This window comes from Neodiprion lecontei, chromosome 6 (genome assembly GCF_021901455.1).
Source record: "Neodiprion lecontei isolate iyNeoLeco1 chromosome 6, iyNeoLeco1.1, whole genome shotgun sequence".
NCBI classification, from domain to species: domain Eukaryota; kingdom Metazoa; phylum Arthropoda; class Insecta; order Hymenoptera; family Diprionidae; genus Neodiprion; species Neodiprion lecontei.
The window spans coordinates 11,119,893-11,142,474 of record NC_060265.1 but is presented as its reverse complement, the minus strand read 5'-3'; the positions used below and the strand labels follow the sequence as shown (position 1 = coordinate 11,142,474).

General features: G+C 38.0%; 2 protein-coding genes and 1 long non-coding RNA gene across 4 annotated transcripts; 2 read left to right on the top strand and 1 right to left on the bottom strand.

Annotated features, from left to right (window-relative positions):
- Positions 1–18: 18 nt before the first annotated feature.
- On the bottom strand, positions 19–8,645 carry LOC107220205 (CD151 antigen). Its single transcript, XM_015658697.2, has 7 exons — positions 8,442–8,645; positions 4,357–4,456; positions 4,052–4,246; positions 3,592–3,762; positions 1,500–1,592; positions 1,221–1,361; positions 19–611 (listed from the first exon to the last, which is right to left on the bottom strand). Exons 2-7 carry the CDS (start codon positions 4,432–4,434, stop codon positions 564–566), a joined length of 726 nt encoding a protein of 241 aa, XP_015514183.1. The 5' UTR covers positions 4,435–4,456; positions 8,442–8,645; the 3' UTR covers positions 19–563.
- A 2,669-nt stretch (positions 8,646–11,314) lies between these two features.
- LOC107220204 (tudor domain-containing protein 3) lies at positions 11,315–15,765 on the top strand. 2 transcript variants are annotated; one of them, XM_015658695.2, is made up of 11 exons: positions 11,315–11,577; positions 11,748–11,823; positions 11,955–12,154; positions 12,239–12,386; positions 12,479–12,712; positions 12,788–12,933; positions 13,006–13,248; positions 13,587–14,289; positions 14,405–14,518; positions 14,601–14,700; positions 14,872–15,765. In XM_015658695.2, the coding sequence occupies exons 1-11, from the start codon at positions 11,552–11,554 to the stop codon at positions 15,030–15,032; spliced, it is 2,151 nt and encodes a 716-aa protein (XP_015514181.1). In that variant the 5' UTR covers positions 11,315–11,551; the 3' UTR covers positions 15,033–15,765. The 2 variants fall into 2 exon arrangements, with proteins under 2 accessions (XP_015514181.1, XP_015514182.1); XM_015658696.2 differs by having other exon boundaries at positions 11,316–11,577; positions 14,875–15,765.
- A 5,122-nt stretch (positions 15,766–20,887) lies between these two features.
- On the top strand, positions 20,888–22,007 carry LOC124294958. The gene is made up of 4 exons (XR_006904864.1): positions 20,888–20,948; positions 21,189–21,321; positions 21,562–21,644; positions 21,977–22,007. It is a non-coding gene; the product is annotated as an uncharacterized LOC124294958 (long non-coding RNA).
- The last annotated feature ends 575 nt before the right edge of the window (positions 22,008–22,582 follow it).

Here is a 22,582-nt window from a genome sequence, read left to right as displayed (position 1 = left end):
AATATTCCATAATAATCATTTCTGTAAACCAGATATTCGTTTTATTGTAATATCGTTGGAAAAAACTTACAAAAAGTGTAATTATATAAAAAGTAAAATTACTGGTAAATTGTGCGAACGAGTATTGTTTATCATATGCAAAATATATAAACTGGTATATGCTTACATATTCATACTCTAGCGTGTTATAGACTTATACTTATGCACATTATGTTATATGTCATAGTACAATATATTATTATGATATTAATGAATACAATATAAGATATATGCGGACAATTTGAAAATATACTTAAACCTTATATAATAGTATAATATTCAATGTGCGAATCAGGAATAAAGTACAGAAAAAATGTAGTAATCATGTCGATATGGAAAATGAAGTAAATGAGGCTGTATTTTGATTGCTGAATAATATCATTCGGATTGAAATTAAATAATATTACTTATATCTATAATAATTATGAAGATTTTTTGTGAAATAATGCGCAGAACAACACATGAGGTAGTTCTTATTCGGCAGGTGGCGATTTCTCCCCTTAAAGGACGTAGTCGTCTTGGCGTCATTCTATCATTTTAAATAGAGCGCACGAGAAGACCATGCCGAAGAACTAAAAATAACGCACGTAATTTGAAATATTTTTCAACTTTTCGGAAAAATTATACATGGTGAACCGATTCAGCCCTTTGTAAGGAATTGAACGCTCCAGAAAAAAAATCCTTCAGCATTTTACGATAAATCTATTTTTTCAAAAGTTATCTAAAGTCCTTAAATAATTTTTCATCTCAAATAACTTTTGAAAGAGCAAATTTACCGTAAGATGATAACCGACGTTTACTGTAGAGCTTTAATGACCTACAAAAATATGTATGTGAATTTGCTGTACGACGCATCGTTAGCTAGTTTTAAAAATCAGAAGGAACAAAAACAATTCTTCCCGTGTTGGTCTTAGGAAAAATAGAAAAGTGCGAAGCACCACTTCTTAATGTTAATATTAAGAGCTCAAATTTCAACAGACGTATTTTTATGCCTAAATGAAACTTTTCAACCTGCTTCCATGAAAAAAATAATTATTTTTGACACACCCTAATAAACAATTAATCGATTCTATGATGAATCGATTAATCGCATAGCTCTAGAGTGTACCAAAAATAACGTGTTCACTATCTACATGATATAAATTGAAATCAAAGGCAAAACGCTTCGGTAAAAAACTCACCATCAGACAGGCAACGGCAACTCCCGCGCCGCCGACGATAGCAGCGTGTTTTTGTACGTAGAGTTGAGTACCGTTCAGACATCCAACCATGTAGGTATTCGAAGGATTGACTTTGTCCGGTCCTCCACTACAGTCGAAATACTGGAAGCAGAATGAGACGCATGATTTATAAATGCTTCAACGATTTTCAATAAATCGCAAAGCCTCGTTTAGATATAAAGATAATAACGATAACAACAACAAAAACAACGATAATAATAATAGCCAAGGATTTATTACCCGCCCTGGTGATATTTCCTTGCAGCAACTTTTCGGTATTTCAAGTTCAAATTGCCTCCAGTCATTCCAGGAGTTCACACCACAACAATGGAGCTATGTGAGAGACAGAAATGATTATTTTGAGTATGACTTTGTGTTTCTTTCAACGGTGAATATGAATGAAAAAAGTGGACAAGATTGGCATATTTGTAATACAATTAAACGTAGAGAACCTGTCAAGAGGATCTTAACAGCCATTCTCCGAAAGGATTATCTGCAGTTCATTTGGCTGCTCTTCCATCAAATGCCATGAAATTGGTCTTATTAACATCTAAATACAATTAAGCAAGTTCACGGTGTGCGATTCACCTTCCAATTGCAATAATTTTTTTCTTCTTTACTTGCAGATAGTTACGAATAATGATTTAATAATGCAGTTTTACAAAATGGTCCCTTTACGAGTCACCGTGTTATATTTATAGTAATCAGTGACGTCAACTTAGGTATATGCGTGAATAGTCTGCTGAATAATACCGCCTCCAGTAATTCCGCATCACGAGCCGTCTTCTACGCAATATTAATGACGGAAGTGGTTGATAAAAGGCGTGTTGGAAAAATAGGCCACTTACTACAACTATAAGATGACTCATTAGTGTAGATGTCGCTATGAATGATATGTTATACAGTTTGGCCCCCCCCAAAAAAAAAAAAAAAAATTGTCATGAAATTAAAATGTGATTATATCTACTGTAATACTGCGGTGAAAAGAAAATTCTTGATACGAGTAATGTATAATTTTAACTATGGCTCAGCACACTGCAATTTTCACCAATAGCGACCGGGCATAAAGAGTTTGATTTGCCTGCTAGTACCCTACCTCATTCTACGTGAAACGAGACAATGATTTGTAGCTTCGAGAAAAATGTTGAGCCTTTTTTCTGCGCAACGCAGTTTTGACTTTGTACGATTGTTTCTTAGATCTACAGGTTATTCGTAAAGTATAAAGTAGAAAAATATCGTTGATATAACAGAATCTAAATTTTCGGGTTGAAATACCTATTTTTCCATGTGGGTTGTTTTCACATAAAAAAATCACTTTTTGACGATAAAACCATGTATTTGTAGATACCAGGAAATGAAAATCAATTTTAATTTAGTAAGTCTACATTTTGTACAGTGGTATTCCAAGGGGATGGCTAAAGTCTTTTGAACATAAATCTATATTATAAAGAAAAAAAAAAAAAAAATTAAACGTAAATATGACATTTGTCAAATTTATTTGATAGTCATCACATTCAAATTCAACTAAACAAAATTCAGTTACTGCGGAAGAACGACACAAAATTGCACGGGACAGAATCAAAATGAATAATCACTCTGCGAAACCTATAAATACACGATGTTTAGACAAAACACGTTTCAATTTTGAGACTCCGAAAAAATAAAAAAAATTGCAGGAATCGATCTGATAGATCATCCCAACCCTGGAATCCAGAAAAGTAATGTTTTATATTAGTACTAACTAAAGAGTTTCTTATGCAGTGCACGCACTAAATTAAGGCGAATGAGATCAGTCGACGGGTATAACGTGTAAACGTAAGTATTGCACGTATATGTATAACTGGAATAGAAAAAAATTTACAATGGTAATTATAATACAAAAACTGGATAACTGCGAGTAGAATTCGCGCCCTGAGGGTTCCCTACAAACTTAGTTCTTTTTTTTATGTGATATTACCACAAATTAACTATTTTTTAACTTTTTCCTTCACCTACTTGTGCTGTAAGACCTTGCTTCTCTCCAAATTTCATGATTCTAAGTCAACGGGAAGGACCCTATAGGTTTTCATAAGGGAGTTTGCGAGTATTAAAATATGTGATATAAATAGCTGTATCTTTTGCTCGCGTTGACGTAAAAACTTTAATTTTTTACACCTCCAACAGGCCGTAGATCTTAATGTTTGATATTAATTTTAACTTGATACATCTACCCGTGAGAAAAAGCGTCTTGATAGACAAACAGATGGACAACAAAGTGATTCTATAAGGGTACCGTTCTTTTTTTTCGTGACGTTAGGAACCCCAAAAATAATAATTCAACTTAATAAGGTACCGTGCTTTGAGTGACGTCCCAGGCGTCCCTGACCCGTGAGTGCTTGTCGTACTGGCTCATTGAATTCCTCAAGTCTTGTTGGACGCTGGTTTTTACCTTTTCACGGAACACATAGCCGAGAACTCCGCCGATCAGAACGGTGACGAAAAGCAGGAGAACCACGATGAAGTACTATAAGGAAAAATTGTTAAACGTAGAAATTGCAATTTTGAGAAAATAGTTACGAAATCTGTCTCGACATATCGTAACTCGTCGATTTACGCCTGTAACTATTGTACGATTGCACAAATCGGTTACCGCAATCCTTATGTGCTAAGCGGGTTGCGTTACACAGGCGTTATGCGATGCGCGCGTGTTCGAACTACAAATTTTCCCCGTCTTAAGTAAGATTTGAAGAATTGGCGTCATTTGGTACAGGCAGTTATGCCATCCGATGTTATGATTCAGGTGCTTTACTCACGCTTAGAAGCATGCACTTGATTTCTCGCGACGCTCCGATGCATCCCAAGAAAGATATGAAGGCGATTACGATTCCTCCAACAAGTAATACGTAGACAGCCCCTGTCAGCAAGTTCGTCCCGATTAATTCCGAGATCGCTGTCACGTTATCCACCAGTGACCAAATACTCAGTCCAGCAATAGCTACACCTCCGATCTGAAAGGGATCATCAATAACATTCGAATCGGTTGTCATTATTTCTATAGTCAAAGTTACTACTTTATTCAAATCCAAGCATGGGGATATGTTTAATAAAGTAAACTCACGAAGATGATGAAGTTCGTGAAGAATAGCGAATACTTCATAAAACGGCCGCAGCCGTCTATTTCAGTGCCGTAGCCCATTCCTGCGTTATTACTTGTTGAACTGAAAGCAAAATGTACACTTTATGTTTTATTCATGCGAAAATGCATGGTAATGATTGTTGAAAAAAAACGAGTGATGCATTAGTATGCATAAAGTGCAACGTAGGCATTTCCTATACCGATATGTACGATATCAATTTAAAACTAACATATCTGTATTTCGGGTGGAAAATTTTCAACACTCATATTCCTTAACCGACTTTCCATTGCAAGAACGTGCAGAATCAGCATATATAGCGGCGCGTGATTGTCTTTCTCATGCTGCATTGTTTCACAAGTTATTAATATTATTTAACGCTAGTTCAAGTCCGGTTTGGCCTTCTACTGAACGTATGAACGTGTAGGTATCGGTGACTCCACATTATTTTCCCGGTGACCACCGGGAGGAAATTATTTTGTAATCGCGTACAGCAGTACGAGGTATACGGCGATGACGTAATCGGGATAGTTTAAAAACCAAGCTACACCTCTGACTCTTCATCGCTTGCAAATGCGCGAACTAATTACGATTCCTTTCCAAGCTTGTCCTCCCACTGACAATAATGATTCGAAGTGACCATGGTTCGTCAATCGTGGTGAGTGCATTTTGTAATGCGCAATCAAGCCCTGATAAAAATTCCGTTAAACGCAGATAGATACGCACAAAAACTGTGCCAAGAACCGCATAGAAAACAGGCATAGAATCAGTTTTCTGTCCGTTCCCTCGCGGTTTTTGGCACATTTTCTGTACGCGTTAAACAGAATTTTTACTAAGAAGACGAACATTACGCGCTCGATTCATCACGCATTTAAATGTCAGGATTTTCCACTTGGTTATTCAAATACCTAGCTACATGTACGTCCAGTACGTACTTTTTATGTGACCTCGCTTTACGGTAGCAGACACGTGAAACTTATATTTTGATTGATTTTGTAATTCTCAAAGTACTCATTGATGTATAATCACGAAATGTATTCGCGAACAACTGTTATTTATTTCGCTCGATATTTAATTAGGTGACGAGAGAAATAATATTATTTGAAATTAGTCAATTATTGGTTAACTCGAATGTCCGGTCATTGGTAATATTTGTACACGTAGATATCTATACTAATCTTTTCACTCTGCAATATTTTTCGTAAAATACGAACGAGTACTTTGTCATTACTATTTAAAGTTACAGAAGTGTAAAAATTCGCACCAAAAGTTACGCAAGATGAAGCTGAACTTGTGCTTGATACTTTTATCAAAGTCAAGCTGTAATATTTATCACTGTATTTTAAAGTGACTTTTCTATTTTTTTTTCTTTATCATCCCACTTTTGAACCCTGCGCACTTGATCCTCCGCGTGAGTGAAGTACGTTATACAAATATATGACGTTATAAAAATATATTCACTTCAAACTTTGAATCGATCGTATATTATTGTTTCTGTAGCAATATCGTAGTGTGGAAATTGTTATCTGGGGAGAACTGTGTAGCCTTCGAATAAAAGCACGTATGACACGTTATCCACCAGCCTTGTGGTAACCAGATGAATCAGTTTTATTTTTACGTCTATCGTCGCTTGTAACTGACATTATGACCGACGGCAATTTACGACATTCGTGATATTTTCCAAGAATATAGTAGGTGGCTTTATTATTCCCATATCAATATTGGACAAAGATCAGTAGCAAGAATCACAATTGATAGTGATGTAAACAAACAAACAAAGTAAGACGAAGGAGTTGAAACTGAGAGAACTTACCTTCAAGCACAGAAAAGTGAAGAAGAAAAGAAAAACAAAGAACTTCAGCACAGATAATGCAACAGGGATACGTAGATACAAGTTCCGATTCTTGTGTGAAAGGAATCCGCTCCTTAAAAGATATGATAGGAAATGAAAAAAGTATATACAAAACGCTGCCTGAAGTTCGCGTTTGATGAAAATCGATACACTGAATGCTGTATGAATTGTGCACAAGTTTCGTGTAAGATGTAATTTTAGTATCTTGAAGAATTGTGAGCGGTGACCTTGTATGCGTATCTTCATCAATGTACTGCTCAATTTCGTACTATTTTTTTACCTTTTGCTATGCACTAAATTAGTAGGTCAATTAGCGAATCGTTTGACTTTGACCTTCTGGGCCAAGGCTCATTCTCGGTGCAACCATTCAGTCGGGCGGATATGATGCTAGATTAGCTGGTTATACATGTACGCCTACTTGACTTGCACCTCGAAGAACTCCTACATCTCGCATCACTCGGGTAAGACCTAAATTTGTACGTTACCCTGCCGCTCAAAACCGGCATGCTGCGCACTTAAGGCTGACTTTCACGGCGGGAATGGGAGAGTGAATATATATATACATATATATATAGACAGTACAGAAGACAAAATGCCTGCGTATAGTCGACTCTTTCAAGCAGTTTTTTGGGTAATTTAAATCTTTGCGATAAGTCGCCTTGTCGAGTCATCTTTCAACCGAGTACTAAAAGTGGACTAATTTCAGGCATATTTATTGACTATCGGCATCTGCGTTAAAGCCGAGTGAGGAAAGTGTGATGTATAATCGAATAATCGAGATATTACTTGGAAAATTATACTTAAAATTAATTCAGAAAAGTTCGAGTAAGAATGTACTTAAGTTTTGTGAGTGTTGATTGTCAGAAGACACTGCTGAAGTATTATTATTTTAACTTATAACCCTAAAAACAACATGATTTCTTTCTCGATTGCGATAACGCAATTTCTGCCTGCACATTCGCAACCGCTTGCTTCACGTGAATTTCCATTATTATATCTAATATTGCCGATCTAAGAATGTGTTTGAGAACTTGGAAATCGTAGTTTTGAAATTAAAAGTTTAAAAATCCAGGGTTGCCATTCCGTAACCAATTCGTTATAGTTAAGAACGGTCTTTCCCGCTTGCAATATGTAACAAGCGGCTGACGCTGCGTCGAAATGGTGAGACACACATCGTCGCAGGCATTGTACGCGATGATCTTGGGAGTGGGCGAGAAGCAGAATAGGTATAATAGGGAAGCTGCAGCTGTGCAGAGTAATGCGGAATAACAGTCGGAGCGGTAGCGCGGCTCTACGCAGCTAGTTCCGAGGACGAGGGAGACGGAGAGATGCAGGACCGGCATCACGAAAGATGGTCTCCGAAAGTTACCCGAAGCGAGGTCATCCGGTTTTACGTAGGGTTTTACGCTACGCTTCGAGTACAGCGTGCGTATATCGCAGACTCGATCACGGACGCGAGATGATGCACGGTATAATTCATTGTAGTAAAAGCATGCACGACGCAATAGGTGAATCGGTAGTATAAGCAGCTCCGACACCTTTCGATACGTGGGAAACGCGAGCGTTGTATGTGCCAGTTATAACACGAAATGCCGAGAGCGGACGCTTACGTCGTGCGTAAAGAGTATATCGAAAACGACGCTATTTGGGGAAGCTTCGTGATGCAGAATAATGTTTGAGTCTCGTTGTTTTCGAGCTGACATAATACCTCATCACACTCGATGAAGTTGGATAATCGTTAATTCTGTCGCGGGTCGGTTTTAGTGGAAATGCTTTGGGTGCCGTAGTTTGAATAGGCGTGACCCACGCCGTATTTTTCCCTACATGTTGTAGCATTCTGAAAAGAATTCTAATTCGGGAAGTGAAAAAACTACCCATTTATTCCTCTGCCTGATGTACCAGCGATTTTTTTTTTACACACCAGGGAATGAGGTATACAGTGAAGTCTATACGTGTCGTCGTAATGCGTAACGGTTTTTGGAGTAGTTGAACATACCAGCTATTTACACGCGATTTATGTATGAATACGTTGTAGCCAAGTATACTTATATTTTATTGTGCGTACAATACGTTTAGACCCGGTGAAAGATATAAGACGTAAATATTATGTTTTTCGGAAACGAAAATAAAAATCGAAATCTTGCATCAAAGCAGTGGATATATAGATTAACAATCTATTATGTACAATAAACGAACGGTTGTGAATAATTTTCTGACCTCCTTTACAAAGTATCTGCAGATTTGATTAACCGCACGACGTATCTCAGGAACAAATCAAGTCGAATAGCACTGATTTTTAACACCGATAATAGAACCAATAAATAAGAAATCTAAAATGTTATAACGGCTAACGCTTGGAGAGGCGTTATACAGCTACGCGGGACGGGTTTTAGGAACGAACTGAACTGAAGCTACTTTCGCTGCAACGACGAACGCTTACCCACACCAGTATGCAAGCTACCATACACAACTGTACTAAACTTCGCTTTGTATCCTGGTAAACTTTACGATTCTTCAGACCTGGTGGGGTTCGGTTACGATCACAGATGCTACACACTCACCTGTCGACATTACGCATCTGCATGCAATACTCAAAGCTCACAACTGTGTTTATAAGTTTCGTTCCCTAAGAATCTACGCGTATTTATGATATCTACGTTATAACTTCGAGCTCTGTATGAAGAACTGACGATAATGAACGTGTATGATAAAATTCAAAATATACAGTTATTCTCAGGGCTCGGATTTCTTGATGTAAGAACAGTGTAATTCCGTATAATGCGATAATAATTCAACCAGTTTTTTCGTTTCATACGTTCGTTCGTCGTCATTTATTTCAAGCTGTATCGTGGTGCACAAATTAATGTTCCTATACGAAAATCTCATCATTTTCATCACTTCAATGAAATTCATTTATTTTTCCGTTGTGTACGTCACGTACTTGTACAGATATAATACAAGAATATATAAGGCTCTTACAGGTATATGATGATCACAGCCTGATTCCCACTTCCCAATTCAGGCGATTAAGCATTTGGCCGTAGTGTATCGTAGATACATTCCACCGGTATAAGTTTGACTCTCTGCTTTCTCTGTATATACTATATTACAAACTCACGGGGTCACGTACAGATTTCCGATACCTTGGCAGCACCCGTTACCAACAATAACATGCTTTACTCTTAGAGTAATACGTATAACGTCTTTGGGATTGCCGATCTCACCTACCTGCGGTTAGCTTCAAGCGGCAATTATTTTTGTACTTAGAACATTATTTCGAGTCTGTACTGTACGGGAGGTGTCGTATCTGTCGGTGTAACGTACACCACACCAAAATGTCTGTACAGTTTTTACATATTGAATGACAAGACGATCGTAAACTTCTTACGGTGTGAGTCGATGACATATCCGGTGTAAAATGACACTGGTCCATATACCTAACTGTACAAGTAATATTGGATGTCCTAAATCTGTAAGCAGCGCATCCATCGGCAACGGAAAAGCCACGCCCTGTATAGCTGGACCTCTCTGTTGTTTCTTAGATAATATCATTGATGTATATTTACAAAGCATCTTACAGAATATCTTATATAGTTGACTCAATGTACGATTACAAGAAAAACATGTTTCACGATTACAAGCAATTCACCTATGTTATACATGAATGCATAAATTGGTTTGGGTTATAATATATTGAAGAAGTATTCTTGAGTAAAGTTGAAAGAAATATTCAAATTCTTAAATCTCATTTGTAGTGGATATTAGAAAATACCTGGCAGAGTATAACTGACTTGCAAATTGCGGGATATGAAATAATGAGATACCCATTTACTTTTAAGCTTTTGCAGAGCTATTATTTTGTAGTTCTCTACTGCAAAGAGGTTCGACGGTTTTCCAAAACATTAATCATGCCCAAATCTATAGATGTACACATGCTCGCTCCAGGGATCTCAGCGACTATATTGAATTTTGGCTTACAATTAGCAATACGAGGATTTATATGTACCTTACAAATGAATGTAAATATTTCTGACCTTTGTTTCAAATGAATCAATACATACGTGGTGACAATTAAACCTTTATCAGAAGATGCGTCATTGTTCGCTTTGCAGTTACAGTAAACTTCCGTTACGTTGGCTTGGTTTTCGCGTGAAATCGTGTCATTCGGTCAATGAGTTTGCTGAGTGAGTTTTATACCACGTGGAAAATTAGTAATAATAAGTTATCCTCCGAACAGATGGCATTCTTATATTAAATAGGTCGTTAATTGCCAAGTTTTGCTGTGCAAAGAATTAACCCAATACCTGATATACGCTACCACCGATTTCAGTTAGAATAATCCTGCTGGAATGATCCTTGCAAAAATAATTTATTCGAAAAGCAAGACTAGGATTGAATAATATTTTGATCTATGTACTTATTGCCGCAATGCATTGCAAAAGAGACACCTCTCGTGAAGCCGAAAAATTATCAGCATCGTTATAATAATGAGTTTGTTTTCAAACATATTCGAAGGTTGCGGGTAACATCACATAGATTAATTAAAAAAACATTATTATAACATATATTATAATGAGCTCATTATGGGCATCAGGTCAGTTAAAATATTATCAACTAGGTACTGTATATGTTTTATGTAGTATATTATTATGCTATTATATGTTTAGTGTACGATCCAAAATCGCCGAAAAGTGTTTAAATTTAACGACTATCTGGGAACCTGAAGACGTGGTCCCATAAAAACATTCTTCGGGACGGGCTTTCAAAATTCGCTCCACCCTAATAATCATGTATGAATTTATGAAAAAAACTTCTTTTATTCTTAGACGGCTATGCCAACAATAAAAGCGTCAATACCAGTGTCTTCAGTATGATTTCATATGAATACGTAATCGGATCTGTATTAATCTGTTACGAATATATGGTTACTCGATGGCTTAAAAGATTCGAAAAATCTTTACAGCCTTGCTTTGCAGTAATACAGTATTACAAACCTGCAGCGCCGGGATTCAATGTCGCCGCCTAATTCGAGCGTCGATTTCGGGTGAAAAAGTTGTGGCGATAGAGTCGCGTCTTTTCGAGAATCGACGAAGCATAATCTATGGTCATCCAAAATGGCCGACACGCATCTGCCGTGTCCTGACCACGGTTAGCTGTTTCGGTTTTAGTGTAGTCAAGTGCTGTAATAATAAAAATGAATAATTAATGTAAACAATTCCCAAACTTAAATAAAACACTTTGATCATCCCGGCACATCACTTCACATCCAACCATCAAATAATTCCCCTTGAAAATATTTCGGCGAGTCGTCTAACGACCTGGCAGAAATGGATGAACTTCGTGCACAGGGCTGGTGAGTTCGATTTTCTTATTATTTTATAGGCTCGTTTATAAGTGTCAGACAACACTTGTGTAAACAAGTCTTACCATTTTGTTCACGACGATGTTACCCCTCAAAAATGTCTAACGCATAGACAACTCGCTGATTTGATGTATTTAAAATTTTTTTTCTCCAATTTTTAGGTATCTGTCAGACGAAGGTTACAACCTCTTGGGAGATACCAGAGACGTACAAAAAATAATCAAAAAGGCTTTAGATGTAAGCAGTTTTTCTATGTTTACCATTTGAGTATATTTTTTTTTTTAAAGTATCAACATTATTCAGTGATGATCCTCGAAATAAAGAAAAACTTGTATTTATATGGATTAACAGAGCTGATTTTATTACAGTATGATCTTAAGGAAATTAGCAGTGGCCAAGGAGACTTAACTCAGGGAAATGTTGTGTGGCAAATACAAAAGTTGCGTAATGTAGCGGCACCAAAAGGTAACGAGGAATCTCGATCAACTCCGCGTTTGTTAAAACTCTCTCTAACAGATGGACAAAACAATTTTCAAGCTATAGAAATTGAACCAATATCTTCCCTGAGGTAATATATTGAAAATACAACCAGAAATAAAAAGTCTATTTCAAGTCTTGCTTAAACAATGAGGGATTTTTTCTTAATCCACAGCATCAATACACCACCAGGTACAAAATTATTGATGAAAAAAGGTGTGTTGTCAATATCTCATGGTATTATCTTACTAAAACCATCGCACATCTTTTCTGTACTTGGAGGAAAAGTACCTAGTCTCGTGGAAAAATGGGAAATGAACAAAGTAATGGAGTCTGAATCTACTTTTGCATTGTAAAAAGCATTGAATATGACTGACGTGAATATCAACCTATATTCTTTTAATATTCGCCACAGAAATTAGCTCAACATACCCGAGTCAGGCCAGCAGAAGAGGGTGGTCCACCACCGTGGATTCCATTTGGTAAAAAAATCATAAAAATCTCTGAACAAGATAAGAACTTCAAGGCTCTTGCTGATAAGGAAAGGGCATCAAAAGAGAATGCTGAATTTGAGGCGCAAAGGAAAGATGCTATTGCTGAGGCTGCTAAACAGGGAAGTAAAAAAGTATTTGGAGGTGGAAATAAACAGGTGAGAGTCAACTACAGATCAGCACGATTAATCTTCAGTGAAATTCAACCATATTATTTTCACTTGTTTTTTCAGCTTTTGGATCATAGTGTACAGAGGATTGTTGATCAAGGGTATTCGATTGAACAGGCCGAGTATGCTTTAAAGCTAAGCCGAAACAATGTTGATCGTGCATTACGGAGTCTACAGCGTAACGATAACAGATATAATAAAGAGCCTGGGTACGTTTCAGAATCTGAGGGTGGGTGTAAAATGAGTTACAAAAGTGGATAATTTTTATTTGTGTTTCACAGAGATTCTACCAGCGCTAGGGAGGTCAGAGAGCCAAAGGGAAAACGATTTGAGAAAAAAGTAGAAGATGGAAAACCCAGCAGTGGTAGAGTGTCTTTGTTTGATTTCCTTGAAGACAAGCTTCCTGCCCAAACTGATTTACCAGAAGAAACCAAGCCCCAAGGAACGAATGATTTTTACACTAGTAAAGGACCCCATGATCGATTTGAATCAAGAAGTACCGATCAAATGGGGAGAGGTGGAAGGTAAACGATGATAATCATACCATTCGAAAAACTAAAAACAGAATAATATTCTATACTTTGTATATTGAATTTTATGTTAATGCAGTGCAGAACTGTGTTTTCTATTTAATGAAAATTACACAGAGCTTGTATTAAAGTAAATTGTTAGTGGTCGCATCAAGTTTCTTTCCTGAATATTAGGATGTCAGTATTCTAATTCTAGAGTCAGAAAAAATTGCATTATAGCCTGACTCTTTTTTATACTTTGTTACAGTTGCTTTCGTTATGGTATAAAATTGTTTCGATTCCCTTTTAGAAAAATTCTCATTGTTTTGAATAATATTTCTGACAAATTTCAGAAATCCAAGGGGAGGACGATCTTATCAGCCTGCACCACGATATTCAGAAGAAGTGAAATCTAGTAAGCCGAAGCTAAGTAAAGCTAACTCTGCAGCAGTCCAATATCCGCAATATAATTCTGCAAATACTTCTTCCAATCAAAGGAAACCACCTAGGTTTCAAAAATCACAAGAAAATTCTACCGCTACTTTCCAGCATGAAAATAATTACAAAATGGGCTTTAATAAAAGTTCCCATTTTCCTGACAGCAAAAATGGTATTGCCCCTCCTCGTTTAGAAAGTTCCAGTGAGAACGGTAACAATAGAAATCGACTTGAACAGCAAGGAAATAACTACAACAATAATAGACAGCAGAACCATTATCAAGCAGAACCGAAACCTAGAGAGAAACAAGATCATAATCCGTATAATCCTAATGTACATAATCGAACAAACACGATTTATCAAACCCATAAAAATACTTCTATAGAGAGCTATCAAAATCCGAATGGGAGTTCAAGTGAACAAAATTACCGAAATCGTCAAAACAGAAACCTGCCTACTGTATCTAATGGGCGATACAACAGTAAAGAGACTGGTAGTTTGAATGAGCAAAAAGGTGGTGGCAATAATAATAATCAATTAGCTATCCCTCAAGCTGAAGGTATGTGGGTTTGGCAGCCTGGTGACAAATGCATGGCCAAATATTGGGAAGACAACAGGGTGAGCCACTTGGATATATACCTATTCGTCTCTTCTTATTTATCTGCAACTAATACATGCCCTCATTCGTTGAAGAGGAATTAGAAGTCCTAATTGTATTTTCTTTTACTTGTAGTATTACAACGCAGAGGTCACAGCAGTTTCACATAGGACTTGCGTGGTGCTATTCAAGGATTTTAACAATTTTGAAGAAGTGTTACAAGCCGACTGTATACCAATCACGATCGAGGTATTTGACTACAATAACCTCTCTTTTTTGCCATCTGAAATAAAGCATATCATTAGATATTAAATAACTTTCAAATTGCTAGGATGGTCCCATTCTGCAAGATGGTAGTCGAGACTTTAAACAACATGTACAACGTGGTGAAAATCGTCAGCAACGCAACAATCAAGGCAATCATATAACTAGTAAGTAATAAGTAATAACCCATCGACCAGCAGTGGTCTCTAGTTTGATCTATTATTTTGTTTTCCGATATGAGTGTGAGAGGAAATCATTTATTAGCAGAAAATTCTAATGAATTACTTTGTAAATCCATAATAATCGACTCTTATTAAAAGATTAAACGTATAACGTAGCAGGAATGGAGTTCCGAAGAGGGGGTGGAGGTAGTGGAACTGGTACCAGAGGCTACAACAGAAGGCCGCAGCATCGCAGTACTCGACCTATATATCAGCCGCCAGGTCAACGTAATCACTCGCCAAGTCGGGCACAAAAGGATACGAATTCAGCTTCTTAACATAGTATTGGTAGCCTCGATTAAATTTATTAATGCAAATATTAATCATGCAAACTTTTAGAAAAACAAAATACTTCAAAGCTGTCATATAATTAACCAAAGACTGACTCAGCTAGCAGCAGCCGCAATCTGCAACATTGTCTCATGACAGCGCATTACTTAAGAGCGTTGTGTAACGTGTATTGATATAATTTAATCGAATAATACTTTCATTTGTTGGAGGGTATAAGTTTATGCCTAAAGCTTGCACATTAATCATGAATCTAAAATATTCTGACTCTTACCCTCATCGAATATAGCTATAAGAAGAATGAAGATAAGAATCTAAAATATTAATGCAGTCGAATCTCCTTGTAAGCAACACGTGTGCCAGAGTCCCATTTTCGCGTGCGATTCTATAATTCATGCAAAGAAAGAGTACAGGAGCTTCATAATGATGCTTGTAACTCGATTCGACTGTAATAAGAGGCAGCATAACGCGATAATACATGTTGAGTAGAAAATCGTAAACCAGGTGATAAACTTGAAAAAAGGTATTAATTGTACATTGACTGTGGCTTTAGCAAGATTTACATTTAATTTACAATCGTAATAAGCAAGAATACTTTAATTTGCGTCTGATGTATCTTTCGTATTAACAGTAATATTTATAATTTTACCAACTATGAAGAAGCGATAACTCTGTACCTTGTATACCTTCCTAACACAGTAATAAAATTAATAATGTAAGAAATTGTCAAAAAAATTTCACTTGGTTGGCTTTCACTTTAACTGATGTTTTTTTCCGTCAACGGTTTTCAATTTGGCATAGAAGCAATTTTTTGTCGACTACGTAGAACTACATGTCACTGACTTGATTTTATAATTGTGCTGGAATGGCGTGGACGCTGGGTAAACAGAATACCTTCAGTTAGAATATACGGAAGCTCCATGGGCGTTGATTGAAAATATAGGTATAAAGACTAGATAAAGACTCACAGCCCTGGCTTATTTTCACTGATCGCATAATTACAGAACTATAATAGAGAGTGGTCATTTTTAGCGTTTTAAAACAGTTTGGCGGGTCTGGGCAGGTTGGAGGGTATTCGCAGTTTCACGTATCATCAACCAAGGAACTGATCCCGCCGGTACAAAAATAGTTCTTCATAACCAACACTATCGTGTGCAAAACGCTGGCATTGGCGTGACCTGACCCATAGACTTATAAAAGATAGACTGAGCGCTCTTATGAGCCGCTTGAAGCAAACATTTAAAGGACAGAAATATGCCGGGAGTACTCCTTTCTCTCTCTGACGATATTTGCGGCGAGGATCGAGGCGGTAGAGGAAAATGAGGCGAAATTATGCGCCTATATCTATAGCTATTTCACTTCCACTACGCTCTTGTCACCCGGTATGGAAACCGATTGAAAAGAGAGAGCAGTACTCCCGACATATCTCTGTGCTTTATATGTACGCTTCAGTACCTCTTATAGGAGCGCTCAGTCTACTTTTATAAGTCTATAGACACGGTCTCATATACAGGTCCAGAAAAGGTTTCTCTCTGCCAGAAACTTCATTGGAGGGGGTATGTCGCTTATTGAAGCAATTTTTGTGTACACTAGTCGCCACTAGGTTCGTTGCGATCTTATCAACAGCGGTGGCGGGGCCGGGGGGGTCCAGACAAGCCGTGGTTTCGCGTATATGTATATGGGTATATTTGCCCACTCATGCTCATTCATCGTATTTATTGAGGTTATTGTTATCTTGGTAACTAGACCGCAGCGACAACTGGTGGTGCCGTCAGAATCGTATTTTGCACTCGCTAAGCGACACGAATAATCGGGGCAAGGAGACTAGAGGTCAGGAGTCCGAACCATAGACATATAAGAATTGACCACGTGAGCGGGCTGAGAAGGCGAATAGCGCGGTAGAAAGAGAAAGCTGCGCATAGGCCCTCCTCTATCCTTGTCTAATCGCGCATCCCGCTATCGCACTCACCAGCGGGCTACCTCCGAGCTCGCGCGGTCTATTCTTATATGTCTATGGTCCGAACGCAATGCTAGCCAAATGGTCGGTGAGAGTGATGAACGATCTGCGGATTGTAACCGCCTGGCAGCGCTACCACTGCGAGCTCCGTCAGCGCGGTGATTTTGAATCGTCGATCCTCACGTATGTATCCTATTCGTAATCAGGCGCCGGTATTGCTTGCGGATACATCCCGGACTACAAGATCTTTCATCGCTTTCACGAACCACTTTTCGACGATTCCGCCATATGCGTTCGCACTCCTTTACTCTAGTCTCCATGAATCGTGGCTTCCAGCATAAGAGTTTCCAGACCTGTATATAAGACCGTGTCTATGGAACTGACCACGGTCGTACATACAGGTCTGGAAACTCTGGGGTGGGGGTGTCCCGCTTACTGTTCATGACCGTGGTCCGTGAATTGTGTAGTTCTAATATTGGCCACATGGTTCGCGATATGCAAGGGGTTCCGATATTTTACCAGATGGCGGCGTCCTAAACAATTATCATACGCAATCTTATTTCGAGAATTTTTGTATTTTAAAGTTTGTTCCGAAAAGTATTATATAACGAGATAATGATGAGATGGTGCTGTGTGCCGAAGTGTAAATCAATAAACGTTTGAAAAATGTAATGACGCATGCATTTTTCTCTTCAAATACCTCTGTTTATATATGCTTTTGATATATATTCTCTATCCAAAATGAAATTTTTCTGCACAAAATGTTATTTGCCTGCTTTTTCCAAAAAAGTAATTTACATGGTGAGGCGGAATCCAAAATACTCAATTTAAGCTTGAGCGTTTGAATTGAAATACACAAATGTAAAAAATGCTTCAAATTTTCATCCCCGCTATTGAGCATATAATAACTGCGGTTTTATTGTTGGTGATGAGATTTTATATCATTTTTTCTATAAATAAAATTTCAAAACTCATTGTACTAATTGTGATGAATTTTTCACAAATACTTTAATAAACTCTCATTTCAAGGTTTGAAGAAATAAGTGGTATGAGTAGGGTCAGTGGAAAACAAAATAACTATCCATCTTTGACTCGCAAGGAAACTGAACAGGCGCGGCTGTGGACCCCTTGCATGTAGCGTTCCATACGAACATTCAGCGAACTATGGACTTTGCTACACATAAGCGGGACACCCCCTCCGCCAAAAAAGTCGAGCAGTTTCCATACTTGTATGTACGACCGTCGGCGTGACTAGGTCTCTGTATGGTCGTTGACTGAAGAATATATAGATCACGGTCTTACATAGTGTGCTTTCCATTTACTGACTCAAGTCGACTTGTGTCGCTATTTTTGGTGTATTCCTTTGCCCAGATTAGCCGGTTACAACAGAAATACCGACACAAGTCGATTTGAGTTAATAAATGGAAAGCACCCATACAGGTCTTGCAATTCTGGTGGTGGGGGTGACCCACTTCTTGAGTGCGCTTTCAATAATTCTTAGATTGGCCGCAAGGGTCGCTGTAACCTAGTAGGGTCACCCGTGTCACCTCTGACGTTCTGTAACTCAGCCCTACTAGATAGTAGCGACGCAGTGCCGAAACCGTAAACTACAAATTGATTCAATATCTGAGTCACTCCTAGCCTACCCCCACCACCACAGTTTCAAAACCTGTATGTAAGACCGTGATATAGACAGTTGCCCTAATGGGCTTTAGTGTGACAACCGAAAATCGTCGTGCGCTTGCGCCCCCTGAGATATTCCAACGGTAGAGTTGAAAACTTGTTGCAGAACATCAGAGAGTTCGATTTCGACTTGATGCTGGGGCTGCATTCACCATCCGAGTAACACAGTCTTCGCAATGATAAGCCCAAGCCAGTACATAGCCTGTCTGTACTTATAGTCTTGCAGCGTTACCGACTTGTCGGCGATACAAGAAATTAATAATGAGAATAAATTTCTTGCAAAATTCGTAGCAAAAGAGTGATTTAGTTAAAGTATAGGTACCCGAGAGAAAAATTTATACACGGATCATAAATAATAATGGATCAGATGTAATTATCATGCGGAGACCCAAATGTATATACGTATATGCGGTCCATGTACGGTATCAACATATATAATCCATTTACGATTAATACGTGATGCATACTATAAATTTTATAATTTTCCTGGAGATAAACTAGATTATCTACAATAATACGGCTATAATATGGTAATAGAAGGATTATTTATTTCGAAATGGGATTCTATACGACACGCGTTCGATATATTCCATAACATTATTATTCGTAATTATTCCAAAAACTTTTCATTTGCTCTCTCGATCTTAAGTTTTCGTTAGCATAAAATCAAAACGCTGATTTAGCTAGTTGCAAGTGATGTATCTACGTTGGGTAGAGAAGCAGAATTGTTTTTCGAAAAATCTTCGGTTGGAAAAAAATTCAGAGTAGCTGTAATACGAGTACATCACGGATGCGCTAATTTTGATCGAGATGAAATGGATGCTCCGTATATGAGACAGTATTTAACGCAGTGTAGCGATTTAAAGACATAATGAGGTGATAGGGAGAGATAGATCGAAGCTTCCTGAAACTTCAAGTGTATTTTAATACACATTTGCAAGGTACGAGCAAAATTTTTTATCGTTCAACTGCCAGAAAACCGCAGCGTTATTAGCTGACCCGTTCACCGAAGAATATATCTTTGGTCAACGGCTGACTATCGAAGGGCCTGGCCGTTTGAGTCTGGAATCGGCAGGAAGGATAAAGTGCGTATTTATTGTATGAACTTAACTAAAATCATTATACGAGTATGTATATAATAATAATCCGTACTCGTACATCATATCATATCACCATACATCATCACACATAGTATTAAAGTTCGAAACCAAAGTTTAGATGTAACTTTCTGCCGATCGATCTGCTTGAAAATCTGCTAGCCGGATTCCTCAGTCTGGAAACAACCGCGCAGTAGAGCGGACGGATGAGAATCGCGCTCTGCAGATTTCGAGTGCCGGGTTCTCAGCTTCTTGGATCCTGCGCTCCAGGTCCGCTTTCTGGTGAAACTCGACTACCGGGACAAGCGCTCCGTAGTTTCTGAGCTCCAGGTCTGCTACATGGTGAAACTCGACTTCCTGGACAAGCGCTCCGTAGTTTCTGAGCTCCAGGTCCGCTACGTCGTGAAACTAGACTTCCGGGACAAGCGCTTTGTAGTTTCTGCAGTTCAGGTCCGCTACCTGGTGAAACTAGACTTCGGGGATAAGCGCTGCATACTTTCTGCGCTTCAGGTCCGCTACCTGGAGGAACTCGACTTCCAGGACAAGTGATCCGTAATTTCTGAGCTCCAGGTCCGCTACGTCGTGAAACTCGACTTCCGGGACAAGCGCTCCGTAGTTTCTGCGCATCAGGTCCGCTACCTGGTGAAACTCGACTTCCAAGGTATAACCCGAGGTGGTTATCGGTGGTTGTTGGAGGTGGTTTGAAGTGGACGAGGAGGGGAACGAGGAAGACGAGGAGAACAGGGTGGGCGAGGAGGACGACGATTCGTGCTCGGTGAGTAAAACATTTTCATAATATTTGATGGCAATTGTAATTATATTTCATCTGAAATATTACAATCTTTTCACGTTTATAATAAATTATTTCAATTGATTTTTCGCGGAAGCACATATTTAGTAGCTATAAATGCGCTAATTAAATTTATTATATTATTTGCTAATTAATTAATTATATTGATCCTTGCACAATATTTTTGATGTGTTTTTATACTGAAAATATTAATAACCATTTCAGGTATAACCCGAGGTGGTTGCCGGTGGTTGTTGGAGGTGGTCGGAGGTGGTTGGAGGTGGTTGGCGGTGGTTGGAGGTGTTCGGAGTTGGACGAGGAGGAGGACGAGGAAGACGAGGAGAACAAGGTGGACGAGGAGGACGAGGATTAGTGCTCGGTGAGTAAAACATTTTTATAATATTTGATGGCAATTGTAGATATATTTCATCTGAAATATTACAAACTTGTCACGTTTACAATAAATTATTTCAATTCATTTTCCGCGCAAGCACATGTTCAGTAGCTTGAAATGCGCTAATAAAATTGATTATATTATCAATTAATTAATTGATTATATTAATCCTTGAACAATATTTTTGATGTGTTCTTATACTGAAAATATTTCTTACTATTGCAGGTATACCCGTGGTGGTTATCGGTGGTTGTTGGAGGTGATTGGCGGTGATTGCAGGTGTTCGGAGTTGGACGAGGAGGAGGACGAGGAAGACGAGGAGAACAAGGTGGACGAGGAGGACGAGGATTAGTGCTCGGTGAGTAAAACATTTTTATAATATTTGATGGCAATTGTAATTATATTTCATCTGAAATATTACAAACTTGTCACGTTTACAATAAATTATTTCAATTCATTTTCCGCGCAAGCACATGTTCAGTAGCTTGAAATGCGCTAATAAAATTGATTATATTATCAATTAATTAATTGATTATATTAATCCTTGAACAATATTTTTGATGTGTTCTTATACTAAAAATATTCATTACTATTCAAGGTATAACCCGAGGTAGTTCGCGGTGGTTCCGGGTGATCGAGGTGAGCGAGGAAGAGGACGAGGATGACCAGGACTTGTACACTGTGAGTATATCATTTTTATCATATTCATTAGAGTAGGAGTAGTAGGAGTAGAAGTAGAAGTGGTAGAAGTCGGAGTAGGAATAGGAGTAGTCGTAGTAGTAGGAGTTGGAGTAGAGTAGGAGTAGAAGTAGATGTATGCGGGGAGGGGCGGGGAGGGAATATTATCATATCAAGTTATCAGTAATAAGCAATTGCGGGTAAAATATTAGCTTACTTTTGTAAGTATTTATGAATATAGCATCCATGAATATTCATTGTTGGTATATAAGGTCTGGCAACGTACCTACTTTCTGTAAGAGATGTTGAAGATTTTCAACATAATTATGTTTCAGTTCTGTGCCCCACCTAGTGATCCACCAGTACATATCCTCCGACGTGACATCGCTGTACTACGTATAAAGAAGAAAAGATTTATTAAGATGCAAATTGCTCCTCTCTTCTTGCCATTGTGCTTTCAGCCATTGTTGTGCTGTGTGTTTAAAATTTAGGACAGTATATAATATAGAATAACAGGTACAGCTACGAATATAGCACTACAATAAATCTTATAGAAATAAGCTCACATTGAGATTTCTCTGTATTTATAACTCGACGCGAGAAGGCAAAAATCAATGTAATGCCATCTGTAAGGTAATTGGACTCGTATTTGCACTACGAGAACTCGTTGGGCATTTTGCGGTGAAATTTGAAGAATTGTTGTACAAGAAATTAAATAACTATAAAAATGGATAAAAAATATTATCTCTAATAGTGAATGTAGCTAATACAGCTTTAACCGTATATTGATTATGTTAATGATCTATTGTGACACGATCGGAATTAGATAAGCTCTCTAAATACTCTTTTCTAGACTATTAATTTATATCATGTATATGTAAATGTATATTTATACAATCACTGCACTAGGATTACCCTTGCCATGTTTTATGGTGCGCTTG

What these genes read in the sequence shown, in the direction of transcription:
- LOC107220205 (XM_015658697.2), bottom strand. Translation starts at nt 4,434, where the DNA reads ATGGGCTACGGCACTGAAATAGACGGCTGCGGCCGTTTTATGAAGTAT. An exon ending in AGGAAATATCACCAGGGCGG is followed by an intron (nt 1,362 to 1,499) that starts GTAATAAATCCT and finishes TTCTGCTTCCAG; the next exon opens with TATTTCGACTGTAGTGGAGG. An exon ending in TTGCCGTTGCCTGTCTGATG is followed by an intron (nt 612 to 1,220) that starts GTGAGTTTTTTA and finishes CGTTATTTTTAG; the next exon opens with TTCTTCGGCATGGTCTTCTC.
- LOC107220204 (XM_015658695.2), top strand. Translation starts at nt 11,552, where the DNA reads ATGGATGAACTTCGTGCACAGGGCTG. An exon ending in CAAATGGGGAGAGGTGGAAG is followed by an intron (nt 13,249 to 13,586) that starts GTAAACGATGAT and finishes GACAAATTTCAG; the next exon opens with AAATCCAAGGGGAGGACGAT. An exon ending in AATATTGGGAAGACAACAGG is followed by an intron (nt 14,290 to 14,404) that starts GTGAGCCACTTG and finishes TTTTACTTGTAG; the next exon opens with TATTACAACGCAGAGGTCAC.